This window comes from Pithys albifrons, chromosome Z (assembly GCF_047495875.1).
Source record: "Pithys albifrons albifrons isolate INPA30051 chromosome Z, PitAlb_v1, whole genome shotgun sequence".
NCBI lineage: Eukaryota > Metazoa > Chordata > Aves > Passeriformes > Thamnophilidae > Pithys > Pithys albifrons.
The window spans coordinates 32585083-32598896 of NC_092497.1; the positions used below are offsets into that span (position 1 = coordinate 32585083).

Here is a 13814-nt window from a genome sequence, read left to right on the forward strand (position 1 = left end):
GGTTCCAGAAGTACTCATTAAGTTTTCCCTGCCAAGAATTACAAGGTTGATCTTTCCAGTCCCAAGTGTGTCTTCTTTTTTAAAATGTAAATTTTGGAAAATGTACAGTTGTGTCTATATATTTGAGTGGCCCCAGTTGGATGTTTGCTGCAACAAGAGACCTGAATGTTTTGATCACCAGCCCATATTTTCCTGTGGTGTCTAAGGCTGAATATATGGAGAGCTAAGCCTGAGATGTGTACAACTGAACATCCATGAATTAAACAATGGGTATTAGGAAAAATGTATTTACCAAAAGACTTATGAGGCATTGGAACAGGCTGCTCAGGGATGTGGTTGAGTAACCATTCTTGTAACTGTTTAAAAGACATGTAAATGTAGCACTTTCGGGCAAGATTTAGTCCTGGACTTGTCCGTGTTAGGTTTGCAGATGGACTGGATTTAAAGACTTTTCAAACGAAGCAATTCTAAGATTTTCTGTATGGGAAATAATGAGTAACGTTTTCCTAGTTCCCACCTCTTTGACACAGAAGTGTTCAGAGAACTATTGTATAGTTCAGCCTCTTTACTTCTGGCTCTTCCAAGGTGATTATCTGTTCAGGTTTTCTGTATTTCTGGTCATATTTTCTGCTTTTCTGTGTACTTTTTTTTCAGGTGTAAAAGTCATCTTTTGGGGTAGGCAGACCAGCACTATGCTTAATATTCTAATTTAGATATTCAGTGAAATATGAATATTTTACAAATTTTTCTATATTCATCTAAGGATAAATTCTTATAGGCTTTTTACTTGTTTCTAACTTATATCCAATTTATATTCATGCTTTCAGAAGGCAGGTCCAATAGAATTTTTTTCTGATTGTCACAGGTATTCTGATTTCAGTCTGCAAAATAATTGCCTTACTTCCTCTTACTCTACTGTAGTTACCCATGTTGTTATTATTGTGCTTTCATTGTATTTGTTTTTACAAACTTCTAACTGTATTGATATGGTATAGTTTGACAACTTGTCTTTCTTAATAATTGGCACATTTTCTACTGTCTTTCATGCTACTCTTAGAGGGGCTGATTTCAACTGTACTTGACTTCTCTGGGAACTCTTAGGTGAATGCTACCACTTTATGGATGACTTCTATAGTCCTTTACACTGATACTTCAATTTGACACAATTCCTCAGATTTGTCTGCCATAAAGTACAGCCTCAGTATAGGACTTTCCCAACCTGTTCTGTAGTGAGGAGAAAGGCAATGAATTAGTTTGCTGTGTCTGCAATAACCTTATCTCCTTAAGTGTTTCTTTTATACCCTGATCATCCTCTGGCCTTTTACAGATCCACTGGCGGGCCCCCTATTCCCACTCCTCTGCTTCTGATATGTTTGAAAAAAATTATGTACCTGTTCAGATCTATTCCAGTACAATATTCAGCACCACTTGAAATGAAAAGCTATTGCCAAATAATGACTATGTTCTCCTCTTTAAGTAAGACATAAAGATCTCATAATAAGTAAGCTTCAGATCTTTGCCTTTTCCAAGCAAAAATGAAAATTACATATACTTCTGAAAGGTTTTCTTTTGACTAAGCAGAAAACAGAATCTTAAATAACAACTGTTTTCTTCTTGCACTGAAAAGAAAAAAAATATAAAGCACAGTTTTAAAGTTTGCCTTTAACTTAGTTGCTTTCTTAATTAAAGAGGAATGACCCTCTGACTGTCAAGAACTGCCAGACCTGCAATCATCAAAGGCTACAGCTTCTGCAGGGTTATTGTATTTGTATGTTCAAATTTTGAATTATGTATTTAAGCAGCAATTTTTAGGTGATTGTTGAGTCAGTATATTTCTGTTTATTTGAGTGTTTTCACGGAAACATGCACAATTATGCATAGATTGTGGCGGTTTCTTTTAGAACTCTGGTCCTAGATGTTCAGAAAGTAAAGATTGTAACCACCTGTAATTATATTTCTGTTTAAATGTCAATTCAATCTCAAGTGTACTTCACACCAAGGAATGTCATTCTAGTAGTTACCAAATGGCTGTCTAAACATCTTAAACACACTGCCAGCTCAAGGAATGACTGCTTGAGGAAATTTAATACAAGAATGGTCAGTCACTCTGAGCTATTTCTGGAAGAAATATCAGTAATTCAGGATATATGCATGTGACAATTCTGTAATATTTATTGGTCATCTTTTCACATTATTTCTGTCAAATGTCAGTATGTACATGGAATGGACTAACTTCAGGTTAGCACTAGCATCTGGCCCATCTGCCTTAGCATCTACCCTCCTCATTCTGTTCATTCCACTGCATTTCCTCTGTATAGGTGCTCTGTAGAAAAACTTTATATGAATTTATATGAACCTCATATGTCTAACTTTTCTGATATTTTGCATGTAGAAACCCTGCTAAGCTCTATGCAAGTGCCATGAGTAGAGGGCTTGCACTGTTTGGACACTGTTGTGAATAGATCTCTACTTCATGCTTTCTTTCAGAAAGTTTACTCTAATGCACATTCTCTGTCATATTTGAAAAAAGTCTGCTTTAAAGAACTTACAGTTCTATACAGAGATTTTGAAATACAGTATCTTGAAATAATTTTTGCCATACATCAAAAGAAAAGCTTTCCTCTGCCTCCTGCATTATCATACATTGGCATTTGAAGTGACTTAGAAAGTAGAGAATGTATTATCAGAATTTGGTTGTAAAGTTCAATTTGCAGAAGTCTCTACAGATGCTGGTTTTCATGGTAACTCAGTTTTGCTTCCCCTCTTTGTTGGATTTTTTTACACAGATGCTTCCTGCAGTGTATTTTTCTTTTGTACTGTGCACATTAAATAAATTTAGAGACTAGTAATTGTGGTAAAGAGATTATTAGCTGTTTAGAAATGATTTATTTATTTCTAAAAGTAATTTTCTAAGATTTTTTTTCAACTCTGTCCATCTGGAGGTTGGTGCATTGGAACAGGCAATGCTGGATGCTTTAGTGATGGACCGTGTGGATTTTGTGAAACTATTAATAGAGAACGGAGTGAACATGCACCGTTTTCTTACCATAGCTCGTTTAGAAGAACTCTACAATACAGTGAGTATTTGAAGTTCCAATGTACAACTGGATAAGAAAGATAAGGAAACCTGGAAACAATGCTGTTTTCCTTAAGAGATCTGGTAGTTAGGCCACATTTTTTATGAAGGATTTTTGGGAAAAAAACCCCCAAACAAACAAGTGAAAATTAACAGGTTTTGCTAATTTTTTTATTTTAATGTGGGATTTTTGGACTAGTGTACCAGCTGTTTATTTTTGATTCACAGTCATGAACCAGAGTGAGTACTTACAGGAAGCTCATGAGAAATATGTTCAGATTTAAATCTGGTATGTGATACATACTTGTCTTGCTGAAAACGGTATGTTGTTTAGATCAAAGCTATACCAGCTTCTTTCTAGAATATGTCATGATTTAAGATAGTAGAGGTGTTGCAGATTGATGTTGAAATATTTTTTAAGAGGCTTGGTGGGAGAACTTGAATTTCAGTAGCTTATTCTGAAGATTTTTAGCTGCTAGTTTTTACTGTATTGATTTTTTAATGTAGAGTGACATGTTTGTTTACTGTCTTTTCACACCACAGAAACAAGGACCATCAAATCTACTCTTACAACACCTAGTTCAAGATGTGAAACAGGTAACAGACATAAGAAAGGCTGGTGAGCAAAAATGGTAGCTTAGTACTTCAGTGTCCACTGGCACAAATGCTGTCAGATAATACAAAGGAATTTTAGGAATAGAAATGATGGGTTCATTATTATATCCCTATATATGCTAAATACTCTTAACTTAATCCCACTGATTCCCTAAGCTATTAACTCACACACTGCTACTGAGACTCCCAAGGGTCCTGTACTTTAATTTCAAAGCCAAGCAGTTCATGTAGATCAAATTCTCTTTCTCAGATTAGTAGTGACATTATGAGGTGATTATACAAAAGATTTAGTGAATTAGTGCAATAATTATGCTCATTGTTTTAAGGTTTTCTTTTTTTCCCTTCCCAAAATTAAATAATCTTTCCTTGTTGAGCAATAACAAAAAGGTGACAAGATATAATATTTTAATGTGCTGCATTGCCTAGGACAACAGAAGATGGCAGTGAATGACTAGTGCATGGAGCACTGGCTCCATTAGTGATTTAATGGTAGCCTTGTTACTTATATACATCATTAATTTATTTCATGTTTCTGTTACTTATTTTACCTCACAGCACTGCTTATCCAGGAAGGAATGAACTGTTCTTTAGGCATCTAAGCTTCACTGAAGGGGTTTCTTAGATCCAAAACTAGATTAATCACTTAACTCTTTCCAGGGTATAAATGCTAAGATAAAATGAAATGGTAAGTCTGGCTGGTTGCAGAGTTTTATTGGATTCCTGGTATGACTTTGTTATTGTGGATGATGTTCATGTCAATCTCATTTATTGTTCTTTAGATAGATGTAAGGTATTCTAGTCTCCGCAACAAACTATTTTCTGTGTTTTCCCATACTGATGAACATACTCAAAGTCTGATTTATGTGATAGATCTGGAAGAGCTCAGTGTTGTAAAAACTTTTAACATTTCCAGGCTGAAAAGTCTGTCTTCCTCAATGATTTTGAAGTGATTGATATGACCCTTAAAATGCATGCCCTGTATGTACCTCAGGACACTGGGAAAACTCAGCGTGTGATTGAAAGAGAAGCTTTTGGCATGTAATATGTGATAATGGAATTTATGTAAAAAATATCTGTGCAGTTTCAAAACTTTCTATGCCATTGTGTAAACTAAATTTATTTAGGATTTGCACACAGGTCTAAATGCTGAAAAACCTTTTTCACCTGACCTTCTGTAAGTATGCATAAGTGCTGTGTGAATGAGTTGTGCAGTTGCAGTCTAATACGGTGACACAGTAGGTGGGACAGTCACCAAAATGGTGTGATTGTGGATTTCAGAATATTTTCTCCATTAGTATGATCAGTTTTGATGCTGCTACATTTGAATGGAGATATGTTGCAGTCTGCTTAGATAATATAAAATATGGGTCTTAGTGCAAAGAAGTATCTACAAATGTAGGTCATCAGAACTATTTGCCTAAGTAACTCTCAAAGACAGACCTGACAAACTCCATTATGTGAGATGTACTTTTGCCCCAGAACGCTCACTATGTTGAAGCCTTCTGTTATTTAGGGGTGGGTGGCCTTAGCTGGCTATACTTAGGCTTGCTACTGAGGTCTATTGAAAAAAACCTCAGTCCAGATGAAAAAGACTTTTCACAGTGTGAAAGGGATATGCTGCTAGAATACATATTGTCTCAGATCCCATTTGTGTACAGGCCCATTTTTCACTTCAAAGAGTTGCAGTTTAAGGTTTTACCAAATCATTTTTAAAATCTCTATGGATAATCTTTTTGTTCAGACAATTTGTCACAAACCTTGGGTCTGGGAAGGACAGTGAAGGTAAGCTTGGCAGTGGTGCTTTAAATAGAAGTGGTGAGAGACAAAAGGTAGAGCTAGCATGTGTATGTTCCTGTTCTAGGTGACAAGGCAGTCTGAGCCTCTATAAGACATTTTGATTCTCGAGCAAGTACTCTGCAACATCAAATACATGCTTCAGATATGTCTTAATTTTTAATTAATGAACAGGCTTAATGACTAAATAACACCATATTAGTTTTCTCTTGTTCTGAGAAGAAGATTTTTATCTGTCTCTCTACTGTCCCTGATTGTCCTGAAGAACCATTACCCTTACTGTTGAATGCAACTGGGCTTGTGATCATTGCAATGTATGTCACTATGCAATGTATGTGCAGTGAACTGTAAACATCACATTTTTCAGGCTGAAAATGGGATGTGCCTGCGTTCACTTTCCTAAAGGAGTTCCATATGCCTAATGAATGTGTGCAGTTTCCTGACAGATGCAGGAGCTGTCAGATTTTTCACGTTGCATGTAATACAGTATCATGAATTTGTGTCATTTGGTGTTTCAGAACACTCTTTCTTTGGATTACAAGATATCATTGATTGATATTGGACTCGTGATAGAGTACCTACTTGGTGGAGCTTATCGAAGCAGCTACACAAGGAAGCATTTCCGAATTCACTACAATGATGTCTACAGAAAACATAAGGTAACTTCTTTGAAATTACTAACACTGGTCACCAAGAAAGCCAAAATGTGACACCTGAAAACAGCCCAGGTTGTCACTGTAGTTTGCTTGAAGACATCAGTTTCATTGTATGTCTGTTTTATGAATATCTTTGCCAACTGTGGGGAGATTGCAAATAAAACAGACAAATCCCCAAGACTACCAGTGATTGTTATATTAATTCAGTAAATTTACTTTTATGTCCAGTAGCTGGGTTGTGTTCTCTGTCTGCCATCCATCAATAAAGATCAACAAGACTGCGTCAAACATAATCTTCCCTTTTTTAAAGCAGTTACATGTTTCTGTTCTTGCAGCTTGAACCACAACACAGAAGTAGTGATATCCATATTCCTCAAACTAGACTTAGGGCATGTCATCATTTTCCCTGTTGATTTTTCCAAAACCAGTAATGTAAAAGCAGCCTGAACTTCTCAGTAAATTAGTTGAATATCATTCCCAACATCACTGCATAAGAATTCTGCCCAGTTTTTGGAGTAGAACTGGACTTTGACTGAAGTAGTTCTGTATGTTAAAAACCAAACAACAGTACCCCATCATTCCCATGAGCTGCTTTCATGACTAAGAGAAGAACCTCAGGCTGATCAGGGAAATTGAGAAGAAATATTGAAAACTTACTTGGAGGGAATAGAAACACAAAGTTTCCTATGTGTCAATGGTTTAATACAATGCTTAAAAAAAATAAATTTGAGCAGGTGTAACACTTCTCACTGTTTCTTAACAGGAATAGGTGAAAACATATAATCATGTAAACAGGTACTACAGGGAAGAACATTAGTGATTCAGCAGGTAGCAGTCTTCCCTCTGAGTCAACACTGAACAAAATTTACAAGGATGCTAGAAGTTCAGAGGAAATGATCAGCAAAAATTTCAGAGACTTCTGTTTCTCAAAGGACTTAAGAGACTTTATAAAAAAGGTTGGCACTCAAAAGAACTTCCAGTTGGATGATTCCCATGTGGTGCAAGCCCTGTTGTTGTTTTTAATTGGTGGATGCTATTTAGAATATCAGTATATGAATTCAGAGTTTCAGAAAAATAAATATTTTTTTTAACTAAGATGTGAAACAGGCTATTTTTTCCCTTATAGTATAAGCGCCAGTGGTAGTTATGGTCATTGTCAACTCACTAGTTTTTTAATAACATCAGTTTTACATGCATTGTTGTAGTCAGAAAGTACAGGCATATATCATATGTACAGGCACATCTTCATGTCTAATTTACATTTCTCTCCTTGTGTTTTGTGGTATGCCTTTGGATCTAGACAGTGGTCTCCAGCTTTTCTCAGAGCCTATCTCATTCCTTTCATCAGATTAATCAGATGGATAGTGGAATGGGATCTACTGAAAGTACTTTGCATTCTCAGTTTTTCAGAACAGCACAGTCTTACAAATACAAGGTAATATAATTGATTACTTTGTAGTTTGCTGAGGACATATTAGGCTGCTAATATTTTTACTGACAGATTTTAGACATAGGTTGGTCAGGCTGTTAGTTTTCATAATTCTACTTGTATTGCAGTGGAAGCAATCCTTTACTCCACACTGCCCGTGAGGTAGAGGTCTTGCAATTTTAATGGTGAAATCTAGCTCAGACTCCTGTTGTGGCAGTTTTTTAACTTCCATCCATCCTTAGTTGCTAAGGGCTTCAATTCACTAAAATGTAGTATCACCATATTTCTGAACATCCAGCCTGGGGGGAAAACTCTTATTTGAAAGAAACAGGGGATCTCTGACTTTCCTGATGTTATCTCATGATGGCTTATTAAAGTGCTAGAGTAAGCCTGCTAAGAAGAGGTACATTTTGGATATCTGGAAAATGGGGACAGAGTATTTTCTTCCAAGAAAAGAATGACAAAAGAGCAAAGATTGGCATTATATCTATCTATCTATCTACATGACAGACAAAATAGAAAGCAGCATGAATTTAAATGGCTGTGTTGGAATTAGTCTGAGCCAAAATGAATCTGTTACAGCACTTACACTACCTCTCCTATGTTTGTAAGACTTTTTTTCTCTACCTTTTATGGAGAAATACCCAAATATGAATGTATAACAAGTTTACGTTACTAGTATGACAGACAGTATAAATCATCTTTAAGTATCACCAGTCTGTGGAGTGTGTTTTAGTCTACTGTTTGCTTTTTTTTATTTTTCTGTCATGACACAACTATAAAAAATGTGAAAGCAGGATCTTGGTGTCATGTGGTTTGAAGACTGCACAACACTATGGAAAGGGAAGATATAAATAACATGGATTTAGAACAAGGAGAATTTTTCCTTCGCTAATGTTACCAGCTTCTTAGCATTGGTAATCTGAATGTGATGCTAGCTGAGGTTTATGACTTAAATATGTATAGTCATCAATTTGCTACTTGCAATTCACATTTACATGCAGTTTTTATTCTTACAAATCTGAATTTCAATGATTCATTGGGATTTTCTTCCTTTTTTAATTTTTTTAAACAAATTTATAGGAAAGATCCAGTGCTTTCCCTAAGTGTAAGAAGAAATCAAAAGAGGATATAAACTATGCAGAGAATTATGAGTCAACTGGCTTTATGTACCCCTATAATGACCTCCTGGTTTGGGCAGTATTAATGAAAAGACAGAAGATGGCAATGTTCTTCTGGCAGCATGGAGAGGAAGCCATGGTCAAAGCTGTTGTGGCTTGTAAACTCTACAGAGCAATGGCACATGAAGCTAAACAGAGTAACATGGTGGATGACACTTCAGAAGAACTCAAGAAGTATTCAAAGTATGAGTTTGCTCTACACTTTAGTTAATAAAGTTCTACAGTGCTTAGAATGGTTAGATATTGTCCTAATCCACTAAGAGTGTATAGGGTTAATGCTGCCATGGACTATGGAGTATAAAAACAATACTTTCAGGATCTATGTACTGGTGTGCAGTCTGATGAGGGTTAAAGGAAAGCTATTTGTATATTCCTTAGATGCATATTTCTAAACTAAAATATAGGTGAATAATGCATGGCCCACCGTCTGCTAAATGGTCACCTGAAAGGCTGAAATTTCCCTTACACTTCCCATGTAGTTATGTTGTGCTTTTCAAATCTGTAATAAGTAGTAATGAATAAACTAAATGAAAAATGTATCCTGAAATAACTGAGTGAATGAAAAGTGAAGTAGACCAAGAATTTTGTTCATGTTTTTAATTTGCAGTTAGTGTTTTCTGGTAGTTTTTCTGGTTAGTAATGTATTTTATGCTTTGTAGACTTCATGCCTGAGATTCAGGTACAATAAAATGTACTGCCCTCTTATGTGTATGCAGCTCCAAAGCTTAATTTGAAGGCAGGTGTGTAGTTTCCTTCAAGTGTCTTCCCTACAGTGGTGTTTTAAAGCCAGTCCAAAAGAAGAGACTTTTGCAACTGCCTGCAATGCTTGCCCACAGTGGTCATGAATCTGTTGAAGGATATACACAGTAATTCGTAGAGTCCATTTTGATCACTGAACATGATTAGGAACAAAACAAATAAAAAAATAGAAACCAGGATGGTCCTATACCTTGTGATGAGAAGTAAATATCTAGGTTTACTCCCCAAATGCTTTTCACTAGGTATGTTGATAAAGCAGTGAGAAAAATGGGAGAAAGCATGCTTACTGAGATTGCTAGCTGTCCTTTAGTTACCAGAGTATTCACACCAACCTCTTTGCAGCAGCGATTCTGAGTTTGGACAGATCCCTATTATACTGCCTGTTAATTCTCTTCTGCTTAAGGGAATTTGGTCAGCTTGCCTTAGATGTTCTGGACAAAGCATTCAAACAAAATGAGCAGATGGCAATGAAATTGCTGACCTATGAACTGAAGAACTGGAGCAACTCAACCTGTTTAAAACTAGCAGTGTCTGTAGGCCTGCGGCCTTTCGTATCCCATACATGCACACAGATGCTGCTGACTGATATGTGGATGGGACGCCTGAAGATGCGGAAGAACTCCTGGTTTAAGGTAACATCACTCTAGCTTTTTTTGAGCATTTAGAATCTCTTTAGATGCTTTATGCATATTTTGGTGGTTATGAACATGGCTAATGCAACTTTAGACACTTTTGATTAAGTATGTATTGGAATGTTCACATCTGGGAAACAAAGGCAGGGATGGAAAACAGTACTTGCTTCTGTTTTATTTCTTTGCAAAAGCACCTGTAGGATGACATTAGGAGGGAGGATTTCTTTTGCTGTTCCCATTCTCTCGGCACCCTTCAGTCCCCCCTCACCTGCCCTTGCTGCTCCACATTACTTGTCCACTGGCAGTGCTGCTGATGAGAGGAATGCTCGCTGGACATAGGGAGCAGTGTTGTAATCATCCCCAGATACAATGACACTTTTCAAAGCCACAAAACACACAGGAGCAATACACTTCTTCAGAGACTATCAGAGTGTAATACAGAGATTCCCAGCACCAGTGGCTCCCTCCAAGCCTAGTGGAATTGCACTGGGTTTGTACTGACCCCATGCATAGTTGACTGTGGCCTTGGGTCTATGGAGGAACTAATTTCTGTTGAATTAATTTTCTGAATCTTGTGTCCCCCTTTTAGGTCATTATGAGTATTCTCCTGCCTCCCATCATCTTGTTGCTGGAGTTTAAAAGCAAGGCAGAGATGTCTCATGTACCTCAGTCTCAAGACTTCCACCAGTTCATGTGGTATCATGGGGATCAGAGCCCAATCAGCTCTAAAGATACTTTGTCTCTGGTTAGTCTGTGGTGATCATAATTCAAGTGTCTGTTTGTTTGTTTTACTACAGTATAATTCTAAGGACTGAAAAGATGGTCATTAGCTGGAACTGCTGGAGCTCGTTTCTCAAGACGTAGGGGTTAGATCCCTGATTTGGATACAGACTGAAGTGAACTTGGCAAGTCACTTCATCTGTCCTGGATGTCACTTCTGTGTACTGGTCATAATGAGAAAATCCTTTCAACCTCACACAAATGTATTGAGATTATACTTAGCTGCAGGTCTTTTAGGGCACAAAGTGTATTCCAGCTGCAGCTAAATACCTTTGCAATCTTTTACACTACTGTAACCTTGTATACCAAATAATCTAAGAAAGATTTCATATCATACACAAATCACAACTATAAAACTCAATTCAGGTTGCCCAGGTGGGAAGCAGCAGAACTGAGGCAGTCCAGGTCCCATGCTTTCCAACTCACTCCTTCCCCTTCTCCATGACCAGTGGCCAGTGCTCTGCACATTAGCTGCTGCCTCCCTCTCTCAATTTCCAAAAGTTTTCAGTCTGAGCTAAACATGGGCAGACATGGAGAATTTCCATCCAAAAGGGTAAATATTGGTGAGGTGCTAACCCATAAAAACGTGATTGTTAAATGAGTGCTGTGAAGCAATATTTTTGTCCTCTGCTAACCTAAAAGCACTTAAATATTGTAGTTTACTTCAGACCTTCTGAATTAACTTTGAATTTGTGTGATAAAGAGAGAAGATTGTTTCTGAGGGGTTTTGCAACAGCATAGTAGACCTATTGTTGTCACACTCATGTTTCCTCTCTTTGATGCAGAAAAATGCTCCAAGCCTTTGTCTCCTGTGGTTTCTGTCTGACAATAGTTCAAAAATTATTTTTATAGGGTTAGGTAACAGCTATTATAATAGAAGACAGGCCAATTGTAATTATTTGCAGTAGGACCACCTCTGCAGTCTGGCAGAAGGCAGCATAAAAATGTGTATTAGCACTTTTTTGATCTAACTCAGATAGGGCTGCTCCCTTCCTGCATTAAAAATAAACTTAACTTTTGATTTTACCTGTTAGAGAGTGTTGTTTAAAGTTTGAGCTGCTGATTTTTCTTAAATAATCTTATATGAAATAATATAGAAAAATATACAATTTTAACAGTGTATGTGTGCCATATAGAGCATCTTTTACAAACAGTTTTGAATTCCAGTAACCTGCTGCAGCTGGAAGTTGCACTCTTTCATGGGATGAATTCTCTCCTTCACCTTGGAGGATCTGATATTAACACATTGAAATGATTCTGTGTATTAAATTCTCTGGTTTAGCCCTTTTTCAAGTCTAATGTGATGAAAAAACATTCTTCTTCTGATAACTCAAGGAAACATTGTCTTATAGGGATAAATACATTATGTAAAAAGTTCTATACTGTAGCTATCTAGTAGCACTAAGTTTTAGCACTGATATTAGCCAAGGTAACTGTCCAGCACTGAAACAAAACTGAACAAGTTAGTTTGCTTTCCTCAGCCTTGCCCAGCTATTAGCTATTCATAGTTTGAACCAGTAACCTTGGCATTATTAGCACCAGTGCCTAACAAACTGAGCAATGTGAGTGTGCATCCCTCAGGTCTCTCCTTCATTACTAAAAACTCCTTTAAGCACATTTTGGTTTGTCAATAGCCCACTGCTGTGTCTGCAGCTTTTTTTTAGGTTTCAGCAGCAATCTGCCTTTCAGAGGCATATTCCAACAAGTGTCAAAGTGTAAATAGAAAATGAAGTATGTTTGCTTTTTTGTGTGTTAGTTTTTATTTTACTGAAGAAAATAAAGAAATTATCAGTATTTCTTGTAGGCAGATCTTTATAAAAGAATACTTATTTCAACCTCATCTTCTAATCAGACATAAAATACATCAAAAATAGCAATGAGATTCTGTATTTAGAGTTTTACTGTCTTGACATTTTCTGTGCAACTGTATACATGAGGTAGAAATGTTCTGCTCTTTTCTTATTTCAGAATGTGATCACAGTTGTTAGTGGAGTTTTAGCTAACACAGTTGTGTTGAATAGGTGATGTTATTTATATACATCTGTGTCTGTCTTCCCTCTAAAGAAACACTACCTTTGTGATCATAGACCATTGTTTTACTTTTAAAATGCTGTTTTCTTTTAAAGAAAGATGATGATGTGGAAAAGGTTGCTCAGAAGTCTGATGAAAGCCAAGTAGATGGTGGACAAGGAAAACTACCTCGCACTAGAAAAATCTATGAGTTCTACAATGCACCAATTGTCAAGTTCTGGTTTCACACGGTTAGTCATCACTCTAGAACTTGGATTGACAAATCCTTCCTTTGATCCTTCAAATGACACTTAATACTGCTTTTACGTTGGCTGGCATAGGTTTGCAGTCTCTTACTGGTAGATGTAGATGGGAAGATACTTGGAAATTTCTCTGACAATTAAGTGGAGAGATTTTCTACTGAAATCATCTAAATGCATTACAACAAACCAAAAAAAGACAACAGAAAAGGAACTAAAGAAAAACTCAAGCACTCAAGCAGAGCTTTTACAGTGGTCAATTGCACATGTAGAGTTAGATTTGAAGCTGGACTTAAATACCTTTAATACCTCATTTTTGGCCCTTTCTTTAGGAACTGTTTCTGAAAGAGTTAATCTGTTTAGTAGGAGATCTTTTGCTACAGAAAATATGCATTTATTAAATCAATTTTAGTATCACTATGTCAGTAGAGCACTGGATGTTTAAGATCAGACTGCACATTGGGTCAGACCACCATGTGCATAAACGTTTACTCCTTTAACAGGCTGTGCTTAACCCCTTTATAAATTGTTAATCTATTGTGTCAGACACATTTATAGCGTGGTCTTGTACCTTAAAAATACTTGTTTTCCACATCATATTGTTCTTCCTGGGTTTTGGAAG

At 36.6% G+C, this 13814-nt stretch overlaps 2 protein-coding genes across 3 annotated transcripts in view; both read left to right on the top strand.

The window, feature by feature from the left end:
- LOC139685100 (transient receptor potential cation channel subfamily M member 6-like) overlaps positions 1-3773 on the top strand; it is a 46281-nt gene extending 42508 nt beyond the window's left edge. Inside the window, exons 12-13 of the mRNA XM_071581696.1 lie at positions 2943-3077; positions 3620-3773. Coding sequence (XP_071437797.1) covers positions 2943-3077; positions 3620-3712 — 228 coding nt within the window. The 3' untranslated portion in view covers positions 3713-3773. The remainder of the gene's footprint in view (positions 1-2942; positions 3078-3619) is intronic.
- A 573-nt stretch (positions 3774-4346) lies between these two features.
- The window catches only part of TRPM6 (transient receptor potential cation channel subfamily M member 6), a 52193-nt gene continuing 42725 nt past the window's right edge, over positions 4347-13814 (top strand). The window contains exons 1-7 of one of the 2 annotated variants that reach the window (XM_071581685.1): positions 4347-4376; positions 6004-6144; positions 7442-7576; positions 8654-8934; positions 9914-10142; positions 10732-10887; positions 13049-13183. In XM_071581685.1, coding sequence (XP_071437786.1) covers positions 4374-4376; positions 6004-6144; positions 7442-7576; positions 8654-8934; positions 9914-10142; positions 10732-10887; positions 13049-13183 — 1080 coding nt within the window. In that variant the 5' untranslated portion in view covers positions 4347-4373. Of the gene's footprint in view, positions 4377-5411; positions 6145-7441; positions 7577-8653; positions 8935-9913; positions 10143-10731; positions 10888-13048; positions 13184-13814 lie in introns of those variants that run through there. The other variant, XM_071581684.1, reaches the window with a different exon arrangement.